The sequence below is a fragment of the Hyperoodon ampullatus genome (genome assembly GCF_949752795.1).
Source record: "Hyperoodon ampullatus genome assembly, chromosome: 19".
Taxonomy (NCBI): domain Eukaryota; kingdom Metazoa; phylum Chordata; class Mammalia; order Artiodactyla; family Ziphiidae; genus Hyperoodon; species Hyperoodon ampullatus.
Genome location: NC_136932.1, coordinates 23,910,170 through 23,932,719, shown reverse-complemented (window position 1 = coordinate 23,932,719; position 22,550 = coordinate 23,910,170). Strand labels below are relative to the sequence as shown.

General features: G+C 40.9%; 1 protein-coding gene across 1 annotated transcript in view; it reads right to left on the bottom strand.

Moving 5' to 3' along the window:
• Nucleotides 1–5,872: 5,872 nt before the first annotated feature.
• ABCA6 (ATP binding cassette subfamily A member 6) overlaps nt 5,873–22,550 on the bottom strand; it is a gene marked incomplete at both ends in the record, with an annotated part of 57,839 nt that continues 41,161 nt past the window's right edge. The window contains 15 exons of the mRNA XM_079726400.1: nt 5,873–5,974; nt 6,107–6,162; nt 9,443–9,522; nt 11,618–11,758; nt 11,958–12,077; nt 13,365–13,459; nt 13,537–13,612; nt 14,425–14,603; nt 14,853–14,944; nt 16,067–16,184; nt 16,786–16,903; nt 17,806–17,897; nt 19,130–19,207; nt 19,501–19,620; nt 22,313–22,426. Coding sequence (XP_079582526.1) covers nt 5,873–5,974; nt 6,107–6,162; nt 9,443–9,522; nt 11,618–11,758; nt 11,958–12,077; nt 13,365–13,459; nt 13,537–13,612; nt 14,425–14,603; nt 14,853–14,944; nt 16,067–16,184; nt 16,786–16,903; nt 17,806–17,897; nt 19,130–19,207; nt 19,501–19,620; nt 22,313–22,426 — 1,581 coding nt within the window. The remainder of the gene's footprint in view (nt 5,975–6,106; nt 6,163–9,442; nt 9,523–11,617; nt 11,759–11,957; nt 12,078–13,364; nt 13,460–13,536; nt 13,613–14,424; nt 14,604–14,852; nt 14,945–16,066; nt 16,185–16,785; nt 16,904–17,805; nt 17,898–19,129; nt 19,208–19,500; nt 19,621–22,312; nt 22,427–22,550) is intronic.

The window sequence follows — 22,550 nt, the reverse complement described above, 5'->3', positions numbered from 1 at the left end:
AGGTTCAGTTCCTTCACCTCTGACATGTGGAGAGCTTGGAAGTCATCATTCCCATCCTAATGACAAGAAAAAGTTGAGCAAACTGAAAATCAGTGATGTGTTTTGGACCCATCAAGAGTGAGGTCTCAGGGCAAACCACAGCCCTGAAATCTGGACTCATAGGGGCCCAAAGGTGTTAAGAGATGAACTGCTTTTTAAAATTCAGACATGGCCTGCTTTTGTTTGGGTCTACACTAAAATATGGCTTTCTTTAGGGTGGTCTTATGCACAGGACTAGCAATATTCCCAGACGTGGAATATGCATTCCCCAAATCCAATAAACCAAATGCCATGCTTCTTGTTTGGTCCTAGGGGTGGGGAACAGCAGCAGTTTATTTTTAGTTGCTCGTGGAATATCCTGGTGGCTCCTGCCCAAGTTACTCTTAAGGATTTTACTGTCAGGGCAGGTTCTTGGACTTTTGCTGGATTTATTAATCCAGCCTTGGTTGGCTATATGAGTCACCATTACATTGAACTCATGACATCATTAATATGGTGTCTTCAATTTCCAATATTATCATAACATCATCAATATGGTGTCTTATTACACTGGAGACCCCCATCAAGTCCAAATCCCTTGTGACTAAATTATGACAGGAAGCTGGTGAGTTTAGATAACCCACAAGAGCACAGTAAACAACTTGGGATCCTTCTGCTGTGAACCTGAACTACAACTGGCTCTCTTGCCAGACTGAAATGGAGAAGAAAGTGTTTGCAAAAACAATTACTAAGTACAAGTCTCCTCTAGCTTGTTGTATTTTTGTGTGTGTGTGTGGTTGAAATCATGTCCAGAACTGCTGAGGCTATCGCCATGCAACTTTATTTAGAATAACCTCTGCTGTTAGTCTCCATGAGCTACCAGCCTTTGTCACGGGACAGAGAATTCATTGGTCCCAGAACTCTAGCTTCTAGCATGTCATTAGTTAAAGTGGTAATCGCTTTTTGGCCACCAACTACTCTATATTGTTTTAAATTACCTACCTGTGTGGGTTCAGGCAGTTCTACTGGTTCCCATTCAGTGCATCCAGTTAAGACAGGCCTGAGGGTGGACTTGCGTGCTTTCTGTCTACAATATTAGTTAGATAAAGCAATCTCCAGTCAGACATAATATCCATCCCAATAATATTGATATATTCAGGTAACGGAGACTTGATCACTTCACATGAACTTTGCTCAAAAATTTAATTTTTTCCTACATTTTCACCTTAATCCCATCAATCTTTGCATCTTCTTATCCTCCCTATCTAAATTTAGCTGCCATTAAGACTTCAACAGGTTTCCAATCACAGTACACTGGGCTCTTGGGTTAAGGAGTCCCAGAAAAGTCTCTCCCCCTTTCTGGCCGGTAACCCACACATGTGCATGTGGCCTTGGATCTCCACCAGGTAGGACCAGAAGATTCTGGCCTCTCTTTCAGTCTTTATGCTAATTAATCTGCTTAGCCAATATCCCAGGCCATTCTGGGTGGGGTATCTCATCATAATGTTTGCCTTCTGTTTTTTTTTTTTTTTAATTCTTCCAAACTGGGGTAAATGGAGTGAACTTCTTTGGGGCCTTCTGATGTTGGGGTCCCACTGGTCCACCCAACCTTCTGTAGTGCTGCATTGACACCACCCACGTCCACCACATTCATCTCATTTCTCATTCTTGAAAACTTGCCCCCTCCTAGGTCAAGTTCCTTGACTCTTCTTTCTGTCTCTCCTCATTTTCTCTTTAGTGACCTTGGTATCAGTAAGATAGATCCCTATGGGGAAGAGACAGCAAATCAGATAAAGCTTCTCAAACTGTTGGATTTTTCAAGAGCAATGTCACATGGGGGGCCCATGTAAAAGACACCCCCTTAACCACTGCATTTACCGTGACCTGGTAAAAGGCATATTCAGTGGGTGAATGTCTCAGTCTTCATAAACCCAATCTCACTAGCATTTGAAGCATATCAACTGTCTCATCTGAGATTCCACCAGGCATTTCCTGGGGCAGTTGGGCAGTCACCCTTTTCAGGATAAATGCATTTTATGGTGGCTTTTATCCCATCCACCAGGCTGGCCATTCCCTCAAGAATAACCCTCTGTGTGTCTGGATCACATATAGCCATCTGTGAGTGTTCAATTGTGAGCTGCAGGTCCTGTAAGACCGCACCACGCCCTTCCCCTCTGCAGCTCTCAAAACCAAAGACACAGCCCCCAAATTAGTCACTCTCACAATCCATTTGAGTCAAGGTTCTTCAGGAAGCTGATGATACCAATCCACAAAGTGAGACAACTTCACACTATACCCCCTGCCTCGGTAGTTTCTTGTTTTTTTCCCCTCCACCACACTGAGTTCCTTTTTTGGAGACTGGAGGCCACAGAGGTACTTTCCTGGCATGATTCTTCCCTTTGCAGGCAGCTTTGAGGTTAGCAGTCAAAGCTAAGACTGACCCAAAGCTGAGCTTGGTCCAGCATCAAGGTCCAGCTCGGCACGTTCTCTCACTTTAGCTACTATAGATAATAATAACATAGGGATTGTATGTTTAGCATGCTTATTGTTCTGCATATCCTTGCATGTCCAATGAACCATTGTGTCTACTCTCATCTCTAATTCCACTGGTGTTACCTTTGGTAGCTGATGTTTATACCGCGGGTGATGGGGGTAGCTATCAGGGACCAAAGGTTCCCCATCCCCCACCCTTGCATTCTTTCTTTTCCCAACCCACATATTTCCATGAGCCAGAGCCGTTCTAGCAAATTCCACTTCACTGACACCAAATGTCTTGGAAAAATACCCTGTTTTCTTTTGCCCGCACACTTCACGTCTGGCCACCAAATGTGTGGGTTTTGAGGCATAGTGAGCAACTCTCCACCACCACCTGGATGTTGGAGAATTCAATTCAATTCAGTGTAGTTCTAGCACTAGCTCTCTGGTTATTGTCAGATCCCACAGGTTAAGCCTCAGTCCCACAAAACTACTCCTACTACAGATGCTAATGACAAGTCCTCAGCTGGTCACCTGTGCTGCTGACAAACTGGCTATAAACTGGGCTTCCTGTGACTCCCCACCTTGGGTTCAACAATTTGCCAGCACAGCTCACAGAGCTCAGGGAAACTTACTTATGTTTACAGGTTTATTATATAAAAAGAATGTGATAAAGGATTCAAATAAATAGCCAAATGAAGGGATTCATAGGGTCTGGAAGGGTCCTGAGCGCAGGAGCTGGGGTGTACCACCCTCCTGGCATGTGGGCGTGCTCACCAACCCAGAAGTTCTCTGGACCCAGTACTTTTGGGATTTTTATGGAGGCCTCATCAGGTAGGCATGATCAATTATGAACTCAATGTACAACCCCACTCCCCTCTCCAGAGAATGGGAGATGAGGCTGAAAGTACCAAGTTTTTCATCATAGCTTAGTCTTTCTGGTGACTAGCCCCATCCAGGAGCCCACCAAGAATTGCCACATTAGAATAAAAGATGCACTTATCACCCAGGAAATTCCAAGGAACTTAGGAGCTCTGTGTCACACACTCCTATTGCTCAGGAAATTATGAGGGTTTAGAAGCTCAGAGTCAAAGACCAAATATTAGCAGAAACCAGGGGCAGAGATCAAGGTATATATTTCTTATTTTTTTCCACAAGTGAATACAGAGAATCACAGCCAAGATCAGCTTACGTGGAGCAGAAGCCACTGGAACCATAAGGTGGTAGGAGCAAACACTTAAATAGTGATTTTGATGAATTGCTGGCGGCCGAGTGTGGACTAGGTGAAAGAGGCGTCCTGGGGTCAATAGTACGGGGCGGCGGGGGGGCGGGGGGCAGAAGCAAGTGGGTGTAACCAGAGGCGGACAAAGACTATAGGCCTGGAAAGATGCATCTACTGCTTGAGATCTGAAACTACAGCAGCGGGAGGAGGAGAGAGACCCTCTGATCTTTCTCTTCCTGTCTCTTGCTGCTACTTTCTGTTGGGTTGGTCAAACCCAACTGGAAGCCATCCATCAAAGAAGGGAATTGTGATGCAAAGAAGGGGAGGTCAGCTTCCCCTGGAAGGGGATGTTAGGCAAACAGAGAACAAACCCAGTACAAGATCTGTCCACCATAAAATTAGAGATGGTACAAACTCTCTATCCTTTTTTAAAAAAAATCCCTTCCTTTGTTTTATTCTAATGACCTTCTCTTTTGGAACACATTCACCTGCTCTTGAGCACAATCCCAATAAAAACAAAAGTTAATATCTTCAAAAACAACTGTATTATGATGGTTTTAGCAAACTACATCCAGATTAATCTTTTAAAATATTCATAGTACTACATCTGATATTGGTTATTCAGTACTTTGTAAACATATTTCTATAACAGTTAAGAAAATATATCATTTATAAAGAGTGTAAGTAAAGATTTCATCATACTGTTATGTAAAATGATTGTATATGTTGTGATGTTATACAGTTGAGCAAGACAGGATTATTTATTGCTTGAGTTTTAGAAATAATTTAAAATCAGATCTCATTGTGATATGGATTTACTTTTGTAGGGTACTAAGGGCTCCTGAGTAAACAGTAAACTATAAATGATTTATCATAGATTTGGAAACATAATGTTCCAGATATAATTATGATATACGTAAAATACACAGATAAAATTTTTAACCATGTAAAAAGTTTATAAAATGGATAAGAAAAAGATTAAAGTACAATGATAGATCAACAAAGAATACAAATAATTAACACAAAATAAAATGCAAACATATAAAGCTGCAACCTCACCATAAGTTTAAAAGTAAATTAAACCAATTTCAATGTTATATCAGCAAATACGCATCTGTATTTAATCAGAAAATTATATGTACTATCATGATTCCAACCATGTAAAAAATGCACTAAAGGAAAAAGGAAATAGTTGATTTGGGGGTATGGAGGAATGGTAGTGACTCTTTTATTCAGTACATTCAATTTCTATATTTTTCTCTATTATACACATTTTCTTCTATGAGCATAAAAATTTTTTAAAAAGTTATGTAACATATCACCCTCAGAAAGCAGCAAGAATACTGCTTTGTCTTCAAAAAATTTTCTGATGATATTCAAAATGAAATAGCTATTGTTTAAGGAAAAAAATAAAATAATATGTAAAGCTGGCACAGACTTTGAGTAATACAAAAGATATGCACACATGTGTGCATATATCTTCTTAAAATAGCAGTAAATACACAGAAAACTATTGATCAGGTGATACAGGAAATCAGTGTCCCCCACAATCATAAGAACATATTCAAATTTTTGAAAATCTGAACAAATATTGCTGTGATTCTCATTGTTTTCAAAAGGTATATTTGAACTACTTTTCCAAAGCACATGCTTGTTCATTTGTGAATACAAGGAACTCCTAATCCTGTGACTTTTAAAACAATTTCTGAAGAGGTTTCAGAGGAAGACCCTGGGTTGTACCTGTGTATTAAAGCAAACTCATTCACCCAATGTATCACAAACTGGTCTGCAACAATCATGCAGTTTCTAGCTGTTGAATACATCCCTCACCTTTGTCAGCAAGGGAATTTTAGAAAGTCGTCATACTTCTAAAAAAGTCATATTTCAAAAAATTCCATATGTGTGGCTTTATTTTCACAACACCCTATACATGGCTCTTCAGGTATCTTTACTAATACTTTGTATTGCCTTTATCATAGATCTTCTACCACTCCAAAAGTTAAAGGGAAGAATAATTTTTAAAAGTTATTCATTTATTGACTAAATATACAAAATATACCTAATATTGATGTTAATAATTTTTAAATTATACACGCTAATTATTACATATGACATAAGCTTATAAGACGTCAAAAAAGAGCGATTAGGCTTGAGGCTTCAAGGGTCTTCTGAATGAGTAAGGAGTTTCCATCTCATGGTTGTATCAACCTCTTCGTCAAAATTTCCCAGGTCCTGCTCCTTAGAAAGCTCTAAGGACACCTAAACAGGTGCCAGAGAAGAAGCACAAAGAATTAGCAAGCTGTGGATTGTCTTCTAAATAAACAGAAAGCATGCATGCTACTTTCATGTGAAATTTACAGGGATGATACCAAACCATACAGGCTGACTCACCTTTTCCAAGGTGCACTGAGAGAGGCTGTATTCTTCCAGGTTAAAGTTATGTTTCACTGAAAAAAAAAGACTAGTAGTAGATGCTTACAATTTATTTACTACCAACCATCTTTTCAAAGTCATCTGAAACAAAACTGCCAATAATTGATATAAATGGAATACAGAGCTGAGTGAACAAATGCTTGGTGAAAGAATGTAGTAGTGAAAAGTCATAGCATCACTATAAATACATATTTTTTGTTGATGTTATAATTATTTATTGTTTTTTTATTGGGGTATAGTTGCTTTACAATGTTGTATTAGTTTCTGCTGTACAACGAAGTGAATTAGCTGTACATATACATATATCCCCTCCCTCTCGGGCCTCCCTCCCCCCGCCACCATCCTTCCCACCTAGGTCACCACAGAGCACTGAGCTGACCTCCCTGTGCTCTACAGCAGGTTCCCACTAGCTAACTATTTTACACATGGCTGTGTATATATGTCATTCCCAATCACCCAATTCATCCCCCCTCCCCCTGGCCCCGTGTCCACACATCTGCATCTCTATTCCTGTCCTGCAAATAGGTTTATCTGTACCATTTTTCTAGATTCCACATATATGCATTAATATACGATATTTATTTTTCTCCTTCTGACTTACTTCACTCTGTATGACAGTCTCTAAGTCCATCCATGTCTCTACAAATGACCCTATTTCGTTCCTTTTTTATGGCTGAGTAATGTTCCATTGTATATATGTACCACATCTTCTTTATCCATTCATCTGTTTATGGAAATTAAGGTTGCTTCTGTGTCCTGGCTATTGCAAATAGTGCTGCAATGAACATTGGGCTGCATGTGTCTTTTTGAATTATGATTTTCTCAGGGCATATGTCAAGTAGTGGTATTGCTGGGTCATATGGTAGTTCTATTTTTAGTTTTTTAAGGAACCTCCATACTGTTCTCCATAGTGGCTGTATCAATTTTCATTCCCACCAACAGTGCAAGAAGGTTCCCTTTTCTCCACACCCTCTCCAGAATTTATTGTTTGTAGATTTTTTGATGATGGCAATTCTGACTGGTGTGAGGTGATACTTCCTTGTAGTTTCTTTTTTAAACTTAAAAAATTATTTATTATTATTATTATTATTATTTTGGCTGCATTAGGTCTTCATTGCTGCGTGTGGGCTTTCTCTAGTTGCGGCGAGCGGGGGCTACTCTTCGTTGCGGTGTACGGGCTTCTCATTGCGGTGGCTTCTCTTGTTGTGGAGCACAGGCTCTAGGCACGCAGGCTTCAGTAGTTGTGGCATGCGGGCTCAGTAGCTGTGGCTCACGGGCTCTAGAGTGCAGGCTCAGTAGTTGTGGTGCACGGGTTTAGCTGCTCTGTGGCATGTGGGATCTTCCCGGACCAGGGCTCAAACCTGTGTCCCCTGCATTGGCAGGCGGATTCCTAACCACTGCACCACCAGCGAAGCCCGTCATTGTAATTTTGATCAGCATTTCTCTAATAATTAGTGATATTGAGCATCTTTTCATGTGCCTCTTGGCCATCTGTATGTCTTATTTGGAGAAATGTCTATTTAGGTCTTCCATCCTTTTTTTTTGATTGCGTTGTTTGTTTTTTGGATATTGAGCTGCATGAGCTGTTTGTATATTTTGGAGATTAATCCCTTGTCAGTTGTTTCGTTTGCAAATATTTTCTCCCATTCTGAGGGCTGTCTTTTCATTTCATTTATAGTTTTCTTTGCTGTGCAAAAGCTTTCAAGTTTCATTAGGTCCCATTGGTTTATTTTTGTCTTTATTTTCATTACTCGAGGAGGTGGGTCAAAAAAGATCTTGCTGTGATTTATGTCAAAGAGCGTTCTTCCTATATTTTCCTCTAAGAGTTTAATAGTGTCTGGCCTTACATTTAGGTCTTTAATTCATTTTGAGTTTATTTTTGTATGGTGCTAGGGAGTGTTCTAATTTCATTCTTTTACATGTAGCTGCCCAGTTTTCCCAGCACCACTTATTGAAGAGACTGTCTTTTCTCCATTGTATACCCTTGCCTCCTTTGTCATAGATTAGGTGACCATAGGTGCGTGGGTTTATCTCTGGGTTTTCTATCCTGTTCCATTGATCTATATTTCTGTTTTTGTGCCAGTACCATACTGTCTTGATTACCATACTATACTTTGTAGTATAGTCTGAAGTCAGGCAACCTGATTCCTCTAGCTCCATTTTTCTTTCTCAAGATTGCTTTGGCTATTTGGGGTCTTTTTGATATGACTGAAAAGGGGTTAAAATCTAAAATATATAAACAGCTCATATAAAACCAAAAAACCCCAAACAAACAGCTTGATTAAAAAATAGGCAGAAGACCTGAATAGACATTTTTCCAAAGTAGACAGACAGATGGTCACAGGCATATGAAAAGATACTCAACATCACTAATCATCAGAGAAATGCAAATCAGAACCACAATGAGATATCACCTCACACTTGTCAGAATGGGTATCATCAAAAAGACCACACATAACAAATGCTGGAGAGGGTGTGGAGAAAAAGGAACCCTCTTGCACTGTTGGTGGGAATGTAAATTGGTGCAGCCACTATGGAGAACAGTATGGAGGTTCCTCAAAGAACTAAAACTAGAGCTACCATATGATCCAGCAATCCCACTCCTGGGCATATATCCGAAGAAAACAAAAACAGCGATTTGAAAAGATCCATGCACCCCAGTGTTCATAACAGCATTATTTACAGTAGCCAAGATATGGAAACAACCTAAGTGTCCATCTGCAGATGAACGGATAAAGAAGATGTGGTACATATCTGTACAGAATGGAATACTACTCGGCCACAGGAAAAAAAAAAGAAAAGAAATTTTGCCATTTGCAACAACATGGATGGACCTGGAGGGCATTATTCTTAGTAAAGTAAGTCAAAGACAAATACTGTATGTTATCACTTATGTATGGAATCTAAAAAATACAACAAATGAATATAACGAAACATTTCACAAATAGACTCACAGATCTAGAGAACAATCTAGTGGTTACCGGTCGGGAGACGGAAGGGGGGCGGAGGCATGATAAAGGTAGGGGATTAGAGGTACAAACTACTATGTATAAAATAAATAAGCTGCAAGGATATATCGTACAGAACAGGGAATATAGCCTACATTTTATAATAACTTTAAATGGAGTATAATCTATAAAAATTTTGAATCATTATGTTGTACACCTAAAACTAATATAATGTAAATAAACTGTACCTTAATTAAAAAATGAAAAAAATAAAGTTAAATCCAAAAATATTATCTAATTTTGGATTAATTCTTCAAAAGTTTTATTTAAAAATGGTCGTTCTTACCTGCTTCTAATTTGTGAAAGGCCTGAGATAGAGGGTGAACATCCTCCATGGGCAGTTTATAGGCCAAGAAGGAGGAATACCTAGAAATAGAAGAATGTCATACTTGACCTTGAGTTTCAAGGGAACAAAATGACCATCAAAATAAATGTTGACATTAACAGCAATTTCCTTTTTAAAATAAAATTAATGCAAATTAATGTATGGCTTCAATCTGAAACAGATAAAATAATTTATCAATGGACATTTCTTACAGTGGCTTTGGTGGCTGGTGTTTGGAAATGATCCAGTATAATTACTCTTATGCTCAGTCTGTGCAAACCTTTTTCTTGTGGAACACAGATATGCTGAATGAATCCCTTTGGTTAGTTCCAATTAGGTTGGAACGAACCCCAACTTAACATTTCATCCTTGTCACCAGAAAGTGAAGGAAAGATACAAAGTTGAGACTGAGAGTCATAATAGTGTTGGGATTCCAATCCCTTTAAACAAAACGTTCCTGACATCTGCTGACTTAAAAATGCACAACGTGAAAGTTGTGAGTTCAGTTTTATTTGGGGCAGCGTGAGGACTCTAGCCCGGGAGACAGCATTTCAGAGAGCTCTGAGAAACTTCTCCAGAGAGGCAGGGGGGAAGGTCAGTATGTATGTGATTTTGGTGAGAGGGAGTCCATGCAATCGAGCACATATTTTTTGCAGGTTTCTGCTAGTCACGCGGAGCAGACGTCACCATGAAGGATTTTAGTGCTTTTCTAGATAGGAGATGTAAGAATTGGGCTCATAAAATCTTCTGAAAATATCTATCTCAAGACCTGTTCTGCCAGTTTTTCCCAGAGCACAGAGCGCCTCATTCCTGATCTCCACCCTGAATTCCTTTCCGGGGGTGTTGAAAGTCAGCAGCTGCAGCAGTTCATGATTTAACCCTTGTAGAGGCAGATGGCAAGTGCCAATCTGTAGTTGACGCCTCAAAGGAGAGGACGAACCGGAACTGACTTTTGCCGTGTCTCCTTGTGCTACTCCTGGCCATACGACCTCCGGCCCCATGCTCCCAGGCAGCCCTAAAGCTGCCAGGCCTCCCGGTCGGGCCCTCTTCAGCCCAGCCTTCCCCCGCCCCCATGACCTTTCCATCTTTTCATCAAAACCGCTTCTTGGATTTGTGACCCTGAGGGTCTGGGAATAGGACTGAATTACGCGCCCTGGCGTATCCCTTAGATAATTCCATTACGTTTGAACTGTGCCAAAAGGAAAACAGCCACTGTTATGTCCTGCTTTTTTGCTGCGCTTATCCCTCCAACGAGATTCAAACTCAGTTCCTGCTCCACGGCCCTGCCCTCCCCTTGGAAGAACAACACCCATATTCCTACGTGCTCACACACATATGCCTTTCTATTCTACATTTTTTTTTTTAAGATGTTGGGGGTAGGAGTTTATTAATTAATTTATTTTTGCTGTGTTGCGTCTTTGTTTCTGTGCGAGGGCTTTCTCTAGTTGTGGCAAGCGGGGGTCACTCTTCATCGTGGTGCGTGGGCATCTCACTGTCTCGGCCTCTCTTGTTGCGGAGCACAGGCTCCAGATGCACAGGCTCAGTAGTTGTGGCTCATGGGCCCAGCTGCTCCGCGGCATGTGGGATCCTCCCAGACCAGGGCTCAAACCCGTGTCCCCTGCATTAGCAGGCAGATTCTCAACCACTGCGCCACCAGGGAAGCCCTCTATTCTACATTTTGAGGCGTGAAAACTCCATGAAAGGGAAATTCTTTGATGGTCTCAATTGCTGTTTGTTTCCGATGAGGATGGTTCATCCTAAATAGTTGCGTCTTTAAAATTGTAACTATTTACATCTTTTAGAGAAGCCTAAGGAAGGTGTCATGGGCCCCGCTGCAGTCTTGTGTAGCTCCAAGTCATCAGAAATCCTTTCCCCCGTTTTTCCCAAGTCCCCCTGCAGAGCTGGGGACCAGCCTTGGATGGCCGAGGAGGCCCAGGCCGGGTGTCCCCAAGTCTCCCTTGGGGGCACAGCTTTCTGGGTAGCTCCCAAAAACCATAATCTGGGAGACAAATCCATTTTTGAGGACCCTCACTTGACTGTGAAGTCAAGTAGCCCTGAACTTCTCACAGAGCAGGAAAAAAAACGCATTGATGGGAAAAGCCAACACGTTCGTCCACAATCAAAAGCTCCTTTCACCTCTCCTGCTGTGCAGCGTGCGGGAAAAGCTTCAGAACCTCGGTGTGGACCAACGGCACCTGAGAAGTTTCCTTCACTGTTAGTTCGAGAATGTACTCCTTGCCAAGGTTGTTTTTCAGGTGTTGGATGGAACCGATGCATCTGTGAGCAAAAAGGAAAACATGCTGGAAAAAATCTTGCCCCTGAAATTTTTTCATGTTATTCTTAAATTTTGAATGTAGGGAGAGGAGGTCCCTGAGGCAGAGGAAAGGAAGAGCTTCAGCTGGTGACAGTGATTTTTGCCGTTTTCATAGCAAATCTTGTTTAGAAAGTCAAGTGCAGGCTCTGGAAAGACACCCACCTCAGCCTTCCGGACACCATTATGGCCACACGGTCACACAGGGCCTCGGCCTCGGCCAGGTAATGGGTGGTCAGGAGGGCGCCCCTCTCCGTGTTTTTAATGGCTGTCTGGATCGTCTGCCTGAATGAGCCCCAATATTAACACCATTTTTTTTTAAGTGTAGGAAAAAAGAGATAGAAGGGAAATTTTATAGATAAAATACAATTTATGGATCATATTTAAATCCTAATTAAAAAAGAAACAGGGAAATGTGAATACTGAGAAGGTTTTGATAAAAGTTTTAAAATAGTTTGAGGTGTGCTAATGGTATTCTGGTTAAGTTAAAAAAAAACTCCATTTCTTTTGGAGAAACTAACTGAACTGTTTATACATGAAGGAGACACTGCCTAGTATTTGCTTCAAAATAACTGGACAGTAGGGAAAAGAAGTGGCAGAGGGTAAAGATGAAGGAAGATTGGCCTTATGCAAATAACTGGTTTAACAGATTCATAGATAATTCCCTATCCATTTGTATAACATTTCCATAACAAAGTTCTTTTAAAAAGTTGAGAGGGGGCTTCCCTGGTGGCGCAGTGGTTGAGAGTCCGCCTGCCGATGCAGGGGACACGGGTTCGTGCCCCGGTCTGGGAGGATCCCACATGCCGCAGAGCGGCTGGGCCCGTGAGCCATGGCCGCTGAGCCTGCGCGTCCGGAGCCTGTGCTCTGCAACAGGAGAGGCCACAACAGTGAGAGGCCCGCGTATCGCGAAAAAAAAAAAAAAAAAAGGTTGAGAGGGACTTCCCTGGTGGTCCAGTTGTTAGGGCTCCGTGCCTCCACTGCAGGGGGCACAGGTTCAATCCCTGGTCGGGGAACTAAGATCCCGCAAGCCGTGCGGCACGGCCAAAAAGATTAAATAAATAAATAAATGAAATTTGATTTAAAACAAAAGTTGGGAAAATACTGGACAGTCACAAATACGAAAGTGGACTGGAGAATTTTATAATTCCAAATAGAAAGGCCTACATAGGAAAGTAAAAAGAATTTAAAAACTAGGAAAACCTGGATCAACAAATTTGACAGATTTGGTGAAAGCCGGAAAAAAAGGAAATGAGGAAAATGTATCAGCAAGTTAATAGTTTCTAAGGCAACTGTTACAGACATCTCAATAATTGGCAAAATTAAAATACATTCCAAATTGCAAGACCTAAAACTTCAACAAAATACCGAGAGGTTTTTTTTTTTCCATGTGAATACTACATGGGTATAATGCACTATTAGAGAATCCACCTGTTAAATATTTGTTTTCCTAATAATATGGATTGTTTCCACTCAATTAGGAACCAGTGGATTTGCTTTTCCAAGATCAGTTTAAAATGCTACTTGTACATAAGGTTTGTCCTCCTGGCTCTGAGGCTGGTAACTTCTCACCACATGTGCCGCTGCTCTGTTGGATCCAAGCCTGTAGACGGCTCATCCAGAAGCAGGACAGGTGGATCTCCCAGGATGCTCAGCACAAAACACAACTGAAATGCAGAGAAACACCGCTATTTGCTGCCACCAGCCCGTCAGCTCTCAGAATAACACCCTGCACCACACAGACCTTTCTAGTGGCTCCTGCTTTTAATTTCTGCACTGGAACATTCAGCTGTTCGCGCAGTTTGAAGGCGTCCACCAATCTGATGGAAAACAGGATGAGACTATGAGATCAAGAGTATTTGGGGAAAGGCAAGTCACATTCAAGGGTTACAGCACTGGAGTTCCCTCCTTGGCGCTATTATTCTCAAAAGTGATGATCAAAGAAAAAAGTTTATTTTGAACGTGAAAGATTTTCATCTCATAAAAAAATTTGAAACTAACTAGAATTCTAACTGAAATAGATGATTATTCATGATTATTCACTCATTTAACATTTTCAAAATGTATTGTATTGAAGTACAGTTGATTTACAATGTGTTAATTTCTGCTGTACAGCAAAGTGATTCAGTTCATATACATATATCCATTCTTTTTCAGATTCTTTTCCATTCTGGTTTATCACAGGACATTGAATATAGTTCCCTGTGCTATAAACGGTAGGTCCTTGTTGTTCATCCATCCTGTATATAATAGTTTGCATCTGCTAATCCCAAACTCCAAATCCATCCCTCCCCCACCTCCCCTCCCCCTTGGCAACCACCAGTCTGTTCTCTATGTCTGTGAGTCTGCTTCTGCTTCATGGATAAGTTCACTTATGTCGTATTTCATTGATAGATTCCGCATATAAGTGATATCATATGGTATCATTTGACACTGACAATTATTCTATGCAATTATTTGTTTTTAAAGATCCCTCAGTCAGGGATGCAGGAAACAAGACCCTGTCCTCCATCCCTGCTCTACCCCTGACACTCCCTGAAAGGTGCAGACATCATTCCTACTCTCCACTCTATTTGTGATGGTACAGCCTCCCTGCATCTCGGCACAGAGAAACCTCATGACTGCACAGTACCGTGAAATGGCAACGCTGGCGTCCACTTTACGCAGCCCTTTCACTGCAGCGAACACCTCCAGATGTTCACGCGCTGTCAGGTTGGGCCACAGCACGTTCTCCTGGGGACAGTACCCCAGGAACCGGATGCCGCCATCCCCCTGATGAACCAAAACCGAACCGTATCCGGTCAGTTCCACCTAAGAAAGTGAACTGGTTTCAGAAACGTGCAAGCTTTTCTCCAATCACATGATTACTCAAGAAACTGACTTGTAGCTAATAAACACCCAAATTTTTTGAGCATCAAAGAAATATTACAGAAATTACTTCATATATTTACTATAAAAAACTATTTAAACTAATAAAAGTACAGTCTTACAAGGATATAACCCATATATATTATAACATGTCTATTTTGGGAATGGAAACCATTTCTTCATTTTCACTACCTCTCCAGCTGTTGGCTTCATGACCCCAGATATCATTCTAATAGATGAGCTTTTACCAGCGCCATTAGGTCCTAGCAATCCCAGAATTTCACCTGAAAGAGAATCACCCATTATCAATATTGGAAGTAAAAGAATAACATAAACCTGTTTCTTCAGTAAGTTTCTGAGTTATATGTGCATCCCTCAGTACCATTTTGAAATTTATAATGTATATGTAATCCATGTCACCAAAACATGTTCTTTAACCCCTATAATTATATAAAACATTTTTGAAAAAGCTTAGTGATTGTTATTTGCTATCAATACATAGGTTTTTTTTTTTTTTTCAGATTACGTTTTCAGTGAAAAAACCTGCCCAGATATTTTTTTTATAGCAGATGGCTGATGTGTTGAGTACCTAAGTACATTGCTAAACTTGGGAAGTCGGGGACATTTTCTCCATCCCAAATTCCACCACTTGTGTCTGTGTCACTGTCATCTTTCATCTGAACTGGTATGAAAGCCTCTTGACTTGTCCACCACCCAAATTCATGAACAAACAATAACCAGGGTGTAATATTTTTCAAACTGCCAATTAAATGGTGGCAAAAAGCCTCTAAAAACCCTCTGGTGGCATTCCACTAACTTGGTACAAAATCTAAACTCTGCTGTTTTTCACAAAGCTGCACCTCGTCGGGCCCTGCTCACCTTTTTGACTGCATCCCTTCTGTTCACGGAGGCATCCACTGACCTCTGTTTGTGCCTTAACCACTCCAAAGGTGTGCCTGTGTCTGAGTCCCTGTCCTTGCTGTTTCCTCTGCCTGAGGTTCTCTTATCTCTTCATGCTCACATAGCTGGTACCTATCACCTAGATCTTGGTTTAAATGTCTCTGCTCAAGAAACGTCTCCCCTAACCCTAAGTGGATGCAGCCCACGTCACTCCCGTCATTTCACATACTTGAATGCTCCACACAGAACTTGCCAGCATGACATGTGAAACTTCTCTTGATAAGTCATTTTTGTTTATCGACCCCTCTGAGGATGTAAAATCCATGAGGTCAGGAACTTGCCTGTTTGTTTCATAATTATATTTCCAGATCCTAAAAGAGCCCCTGGCACACTTAAAAAATATACATTGAATGAATGCTTCAGCAAGTACAACGGGGCCTGCAACCTAGACGTTCAGTGGGCCTTTCTCAAAATAATGGCAAATTTAAAAAGTGACTTTTCCAAACCTTTTTTAACACAGAAGGAGACATTTCTCGCTGCTATTTTCTTCTTCCTCCTTGAAAAGCACCTTTTCTTCTGGCCCGCATATTCTTTGTGTAGACAGCTAGCAATTATAACTGGTTTCTGGAATAGATGACAGCGTGATTTTCCTCTTAAACTCCAGAGACTTTACGTTTCTGTGTTCCCCCTGCTGGAACCTTTCCTGCCCTATGTCATGAAGCAAATCACATTCTGAGTTGCCTGTAACCCATATTGCTTGTTTCAAATGTAACATGCATTCATGGATGTTGACAATATTTCTCACTTCTAAATGGACTGAGTAAACAGCACAGTTTCAGGCCGGCTCTTTGCCTTCCTCGAGCAGAAGTATCTAAGTTCCTGGAAACGCCACCACATCAAAATCGAATCGAAGAGTAATCCTTAAAACCTTAGTCTCTGCCTGGCATTTTATAACAAATGTCACATAAATTCTTCAACTCATGAAATTTTTGGTTTTGAAATGATAGCTCTACATATTCAAGCCCATTTTTCTCAGAAAAATAAAACCACTGTGATTTGCGTTCTCTGAGCGTCCAGGACCCTCAAAAGAGGCGCCTGCGTGTTTAAGAATTACTTGAATGCACCAAACTGCAAACTTTCGAAATGAAACCCAGCACATCAACCCCTATTCTTGACCGCCCTCGAAGAGCTCCGCTAACATCCATTCTGTCGCTTGCTTTTCTACCTCCCCTGTGGAAACGGTCAGGGCAGTTGCCGTTCTTATTCTTTCTGCCTGAACGTCTTCATCTTCGTCTACAGGTTCTTCTGGATTTGGACGACCATCTCTACTTTTAGGGGAAATTCTGCAGAGAAAATGAAATACACAACATGTGATTTTTCTAGGTGTCAAAGATGCATCAAGAATCAGCTTCTCGGTGATTTCACCATGGACCTTTCTTTCAATAAACTGGTCATGACGATGGCTCTATGAATATGGCTTCTGCTTTTGCCAAGAAGGTCCGTCCCAGCAGCCAAATCCCTTTCTCAGTGTTGTTGCCATTCTCCTAATAAGCATCTTTGACCCTTTCAAATTTGTCAGCAAGTCCTGCTGCTTCCTTAAAAATCAGGTCACCTGGGCTTCCCTGGTGGCACAGTGGTTGGGAGTCCGCCTGCCGATGCAGGGGACACGGGTTCGTGCCCCGGTCCGGGAAGATCCCACATGCCGCGGAGCGGCTTGGCCCGTGAGCCATGGCCGCTGAGCCTGTGCTCCGCAAAGGGAGAGGCCATAGCAGGGAGAGGCCCGTGTACCGCAAAAAAAAAAAAAAAAAAAAAAAAAAAAAAAAAAATCAGGTCACCTGCATTTTCTCTGTAGACTTTGAGCCCACGTTACTCACACCCAGTATTTGCCTAGTACCTTTTACCTGGATTCCCTCCAGTGGTGAAGCACTCTGAGCTATGCTGCTAAACTGACTCCACCCCATCTCTTCTGGTCAAGCATGTGCAATCCTCTTGAATGGGAGAATGGCGTATTTGAGTACTCATTAGATTTCTGAGAGGCTGAAAGCTCCCTTCAGCTCATTAGTGGCAGAACTCTGCCTGGGTTTCCTATTTCCCGGCAGTTCAGCCAGAAATCCATTGACCATCATGCAAATCGTCATGCTGTTTACATTGTCAATATAAATCAGTAATTTGAGGTCAGTGGTGCAGCCACTATCTAGGAATATGAAAATACGATATTAAGTATGAAAGTAAGTTTTATGCCAACCTGAAAACAGGATCCTTTTGCATTATTTTCTTTCCACACTTTACTTCCAAGCATCGTAGAACAAAAATGAAAAGCAAAGCCTGAAAGTAAGGCTAGGAGCAAAGGAACACTGTTACATTTGGGCATAAGTTCACAAATATTATTGAAACATTCGGATCAGATTTGTGGTCTTTCGGTCTTTGGTTAAAATAGATGTGAATCATTCTTAAAAATCAGGGGAGGATTCCAGTTATACAGTAACAACCCAGCTTGGTGGAACCTGCCTTCTTTCTTCTTATACAGCCTACATCCAGTCTGTTAGCACATGGCATCTGCTCCTACTTTCAAAGTTATCCAGAACCCAAGGGCTCCTCAGCCCTCCTGGCGCTGCTCCCGCCCCGGCCCGGGTCGTGTGATTGCTCAGTATTGATGTTACAGCCCCTTGCTACCGGGTCTCCCTCTTCTTCCCTTGCCCCAAACATCTATTCTCGACACAGTAACTACAGCTATTCTTTTAAAGCATGTCACAGCACATCGCTTCACTTGAAATCCTCCAATGACTCCTTGATTATGAAAAGTAAACTCAAGGTCCTTAACGTGACCCAGAATCTCTGTGTAACTCCTCTGTCCGCCCCGCACTTGTCTCTGCTACGTCTGTGACCTTCTCTCGTACCACTCTCCCCCGTGGTTACACTGGCCTCCTGGCTGACCCTGAAACAAGCCAGGGTCACCCTCTCCCCTCCTATGGGAACGCTCCTCCTGTGATCTCCCTGCAGCTTGCTTCCTTGCCTCTTTCAGGTATTTAGTTTCAAAGTTCATCCTTTCCTGAGCACCCATCTTACCCAGCATGTGTTATTTATTTAGTTTACTACCTGCCTCCTTCCACCAGAATTTAAGCCCCACGAGGGCAAGGACTTCTAGTTTTGCTCTATGCCTAGAAAAGCACTGACACATATGCAAAGACAGTAGTTTTCTTCAGCCTAAACATACTAGTATAATCATTTTTCCCTTTCATTCTTTTTTTGACTTGCTTTTTTATCTCTAATGCAAAGGATTTAGGTTATAGTGCATGTGTGTTTTTACAAGCTCTCTCAAATTTGGAGGGGGCAGTAGACAGGATAAATAAACATGAAAAACTAATTTTATACTGAATTCTGGACTTACGCAGTCCATTCAGGCATATAAAAATAACTAGGATTTAGAATCATGTCTGAATGTAATTGCTTTATCCGACTTTCTTAAAAACACTTTCAAAGTTGGCACACTTCAGACGAGATCAAGGAGTTATTACAGTAAATGATAACTATCCAAAAAGTAGGCGATGAGATAGAAAAAACCTTCTTACTATTAGGCATACTAGAAGATCAGCTGCATTCAGGTCATAGTTTGGGTCTTGATATTTTATTTGGTATTTGTGGGCTCTCTGCAAAGACAAAAAAAAAAGGCTTTTTAAATAGCACTGTTGAGGTTAACTTTTCATGCCATAAAATTCACTCATTTTAAGTGTACGATTCAAGGCTTTTTAGTAAGTTTACAGAGTTTTGAGAGCATCACCACAATTCAACTTAAGAACATCTCTCTCACCCCCAAGAGATACCACCCCCCCATTCCCAGCTCAGCCCCAGGAAAACACTAGCCTTTCTGTCTTTACAGATTTAGGCAAAGCGCTTTAATAGGCTGCACATTCAAAATTAATGACATGGTAACATTTCTTACCTCTTCCAAAAAACCTATAAATCCACCCAAGGTCATTGAGGGAACTAATACCATGCAAACCATCAAGACACGGAAGTCGAATTGATTCATTATAATGATGCCAAACGTGATGACTGCAGTCTACAAGGCAAGTTGAAATATATTACACGACATACATACTCAATCCATTGATATTTGAGAAAATATTTAAGATGTAGGTGTTCTCATCAAACGCGTGAGAATTTTTCCATATGCAGATACACCCTTTTCAAAGGGAGAAGGGAAGGGAGGAGGTTTTGTTGATGAGAATATATATGACCTTCAGCTTCCAACAGAAAATCCTTAGATGAAAAAGCTAGAGATTAAGGTGAAAGCTAAAATGACCAAATAGACTTCCTGGACCTCAATTTTATTCCTGAGTCTGTCACTAATTTTTGTGTGACTTTAAACAGGTTTCTTAATTTTTTCCCCTCCATCAAATGAGGTGAATTATACTAGAAAATCTTGACTTTTCTTCAAATCTGACACTTCAATATTCCATGACTATGTAGATTCTTTTCAATGCTATAAAAATGAAATGGACAAGTATGCTGGAGTAGGCAAAGATGAGAAAGGGAAAATAATCAGAAAATATAAATAAGTATTATACTGTAATACTATGGTGTGTTTTTTACATTTTGAACAGAGAAATTTTTATTTTACAAAATTTACTTTGGTTTTGCAACACTGCTTTGTCTTATTTTAATCCATAATAATTCAAAAATAATTAGCAGCAAAGGAAAAGAGGTATCCGATCATCTGTAGATATACTTCGATTTGAAAGAGAGGGTTTTTGAGAGTCAAATGTTCACTCCTCTGCCCTGGTCCTTTATTTGCTAAAGCTTGCTCATATCACAGTAAGAAGATCTTAACCATCACATTAATCCACAAACCTAATAGAAAAGATGTCTGTATTATCATGACTTTCCTTAGAAATAACAAAGTCAGATTTCTTCGTTTGTTCATTTATTCACTGGAAGCTGAGGAATTATGCAGGAGGAATTCACGATAAGATAATTCAGATTTGATTCTGCCTTCTACCATGTATTGAAGGAACTTTGCCCTCATTAGTCTTTCATCCCTTATTATGTAAAGAATTAGGGAAAAAATGGTCTCTGCTCTCTAAGCCAAGAGATGAAAGCGACTGCACTGGCAGACTCTGGTGTATCAAGTTCTGGAAGGTCTGTCATATTCTGTTGGAGGTGATGCACTTTGAAACCTGGCTGAAAAAATTCTTTCCCAGTTTTTCCAACCCAAACATCCCTCCAGAGCCTGCATTCATAAGAAAAGCTCCACCCCTCTCTGCTTCTCCACTGAAAGCTGAAGGATAAAGGGGTAAGGAAGGTGTGGTTCTACTGGTGATGTCAAGTGTGCCCCCATCTGAGAAATTGTCATATCTGTACAAACCAGGATGAATGGTGAGCATATGGTAAACCAGGGGCTGACTTCTCGCTTGACATGTAGCAAAAAGGCATTAATCTAGACACCCATTTATCTCAGTCTGGAATGGTTTCTCTTTAAGGAGAGCCCAAACAAAGAGTAGAGAAAAAGGAACCATGACTCCAGGCTGCTGATGACTTAGGACTGAAGACCAATACGCTCAAAGAGTGTCTCTGAGGTCACTCACTAGGATATTTCATCCCTCACTCATCCTGACAGTAACAGACCTGTCAACAGCCGTACTGGCCAATAACACTGACACTGCTTCAACATCAGCTCCAAAAGAGACTTTGTTCAGAGTTGAAACTACTAGAATACACAAAGTGTGGACACGAATTCTTCGTCCACATTTTCTGGACATATACAAGAGTACAGACTGAAAAGAAATCAACTATTAGTCAGACTGATATCTGTTCTGCTTACCCAGGATCTGGGTTTACATTAGGCAAAAGCATTAAGTTTGTTGACTGAACAAAAAAAATTCCCAATGCAAAGCATGAATGCAAAGACTTTGGGTGCACCAAATCTTCATGATTGCCTCAAAGCCAGTCTTCCAAGTAAGGTATCTCTATAAGCACTACCTGCTAAATACCGACAAGTACAATCTGGAGACATCAAATCAGAATACTGTCCGCTGAGAAGGGATAAGTCAACAGCTAACTGCTGACCAGAACAGTCCAAGACTAATTTCTTATAGAAATCAGTGGATGATGTCATACATATTTTCTTAGCAGATGGGCTTTGGTTGGGTTCCTCTCATGATTTCAGGACTCCCACTTCCAAGAGTTGGGAGCTGTGTTTACAAGACAGACATTTAACCACCAGCTGGGGATTTCAGCTAAAAAGCACCGGAAATGCTGGGATTAGGCATCTCCAGAGTCTTGGTAAACATTTCCATCCAAGTTTTGAGTAATCTTGGACTTTCAGTAATCTTTCATTTATATTTACAAATACTTCCTCTGGCATAGGTATAAAAACCTCTTTGACCTCTGAAATTTATTAGAGTCTGAGTTTAAGAGAGACCTTCTTGAAGACTGTAGAAATGGATTGTACTGTCAAATGCTATAAAGCCAATTTTGGTTCTAGTGTTGCCATGAAGCCCTGTGTTCTGAAGGATCCAGTAACTCAATGACAGCATCGTGAGCATCAGGTTCTCTGTAAGGTTCTCCATCAATTCTAGTCAAGGTTGTACATGAATTCTCCGGGAACATCTTTGACTCAGTAACATGTTACATCCCCTCCCCTTTCTAGGGTGTAATTTTAAGGTATCAATTTTCCCCATCGTTCAAGGTAAATGTGACTATATTTAATGTAACATTAAAAGTTTAAGAAAGAACTCTGTGTAAATACTTACCATATAGAAGCAAAATGACCAAAGGCCACTATTTTTTCTCCTCTTCCGAAAAATAAATGATATCACGTATGTCAGGAAGACAAGAGAAACTGCGTAACCAAGTGTAATGACAGCCTGAAGATAATACAAATAAATATCAAAGTCAAAAAATGAAATCTAAACTGAGGGCAAGGTTACAAAAATTTTTATTTTTCTCATTACACATGCACTTTGCATGGTTTTTGTTTGGGTGTATGAC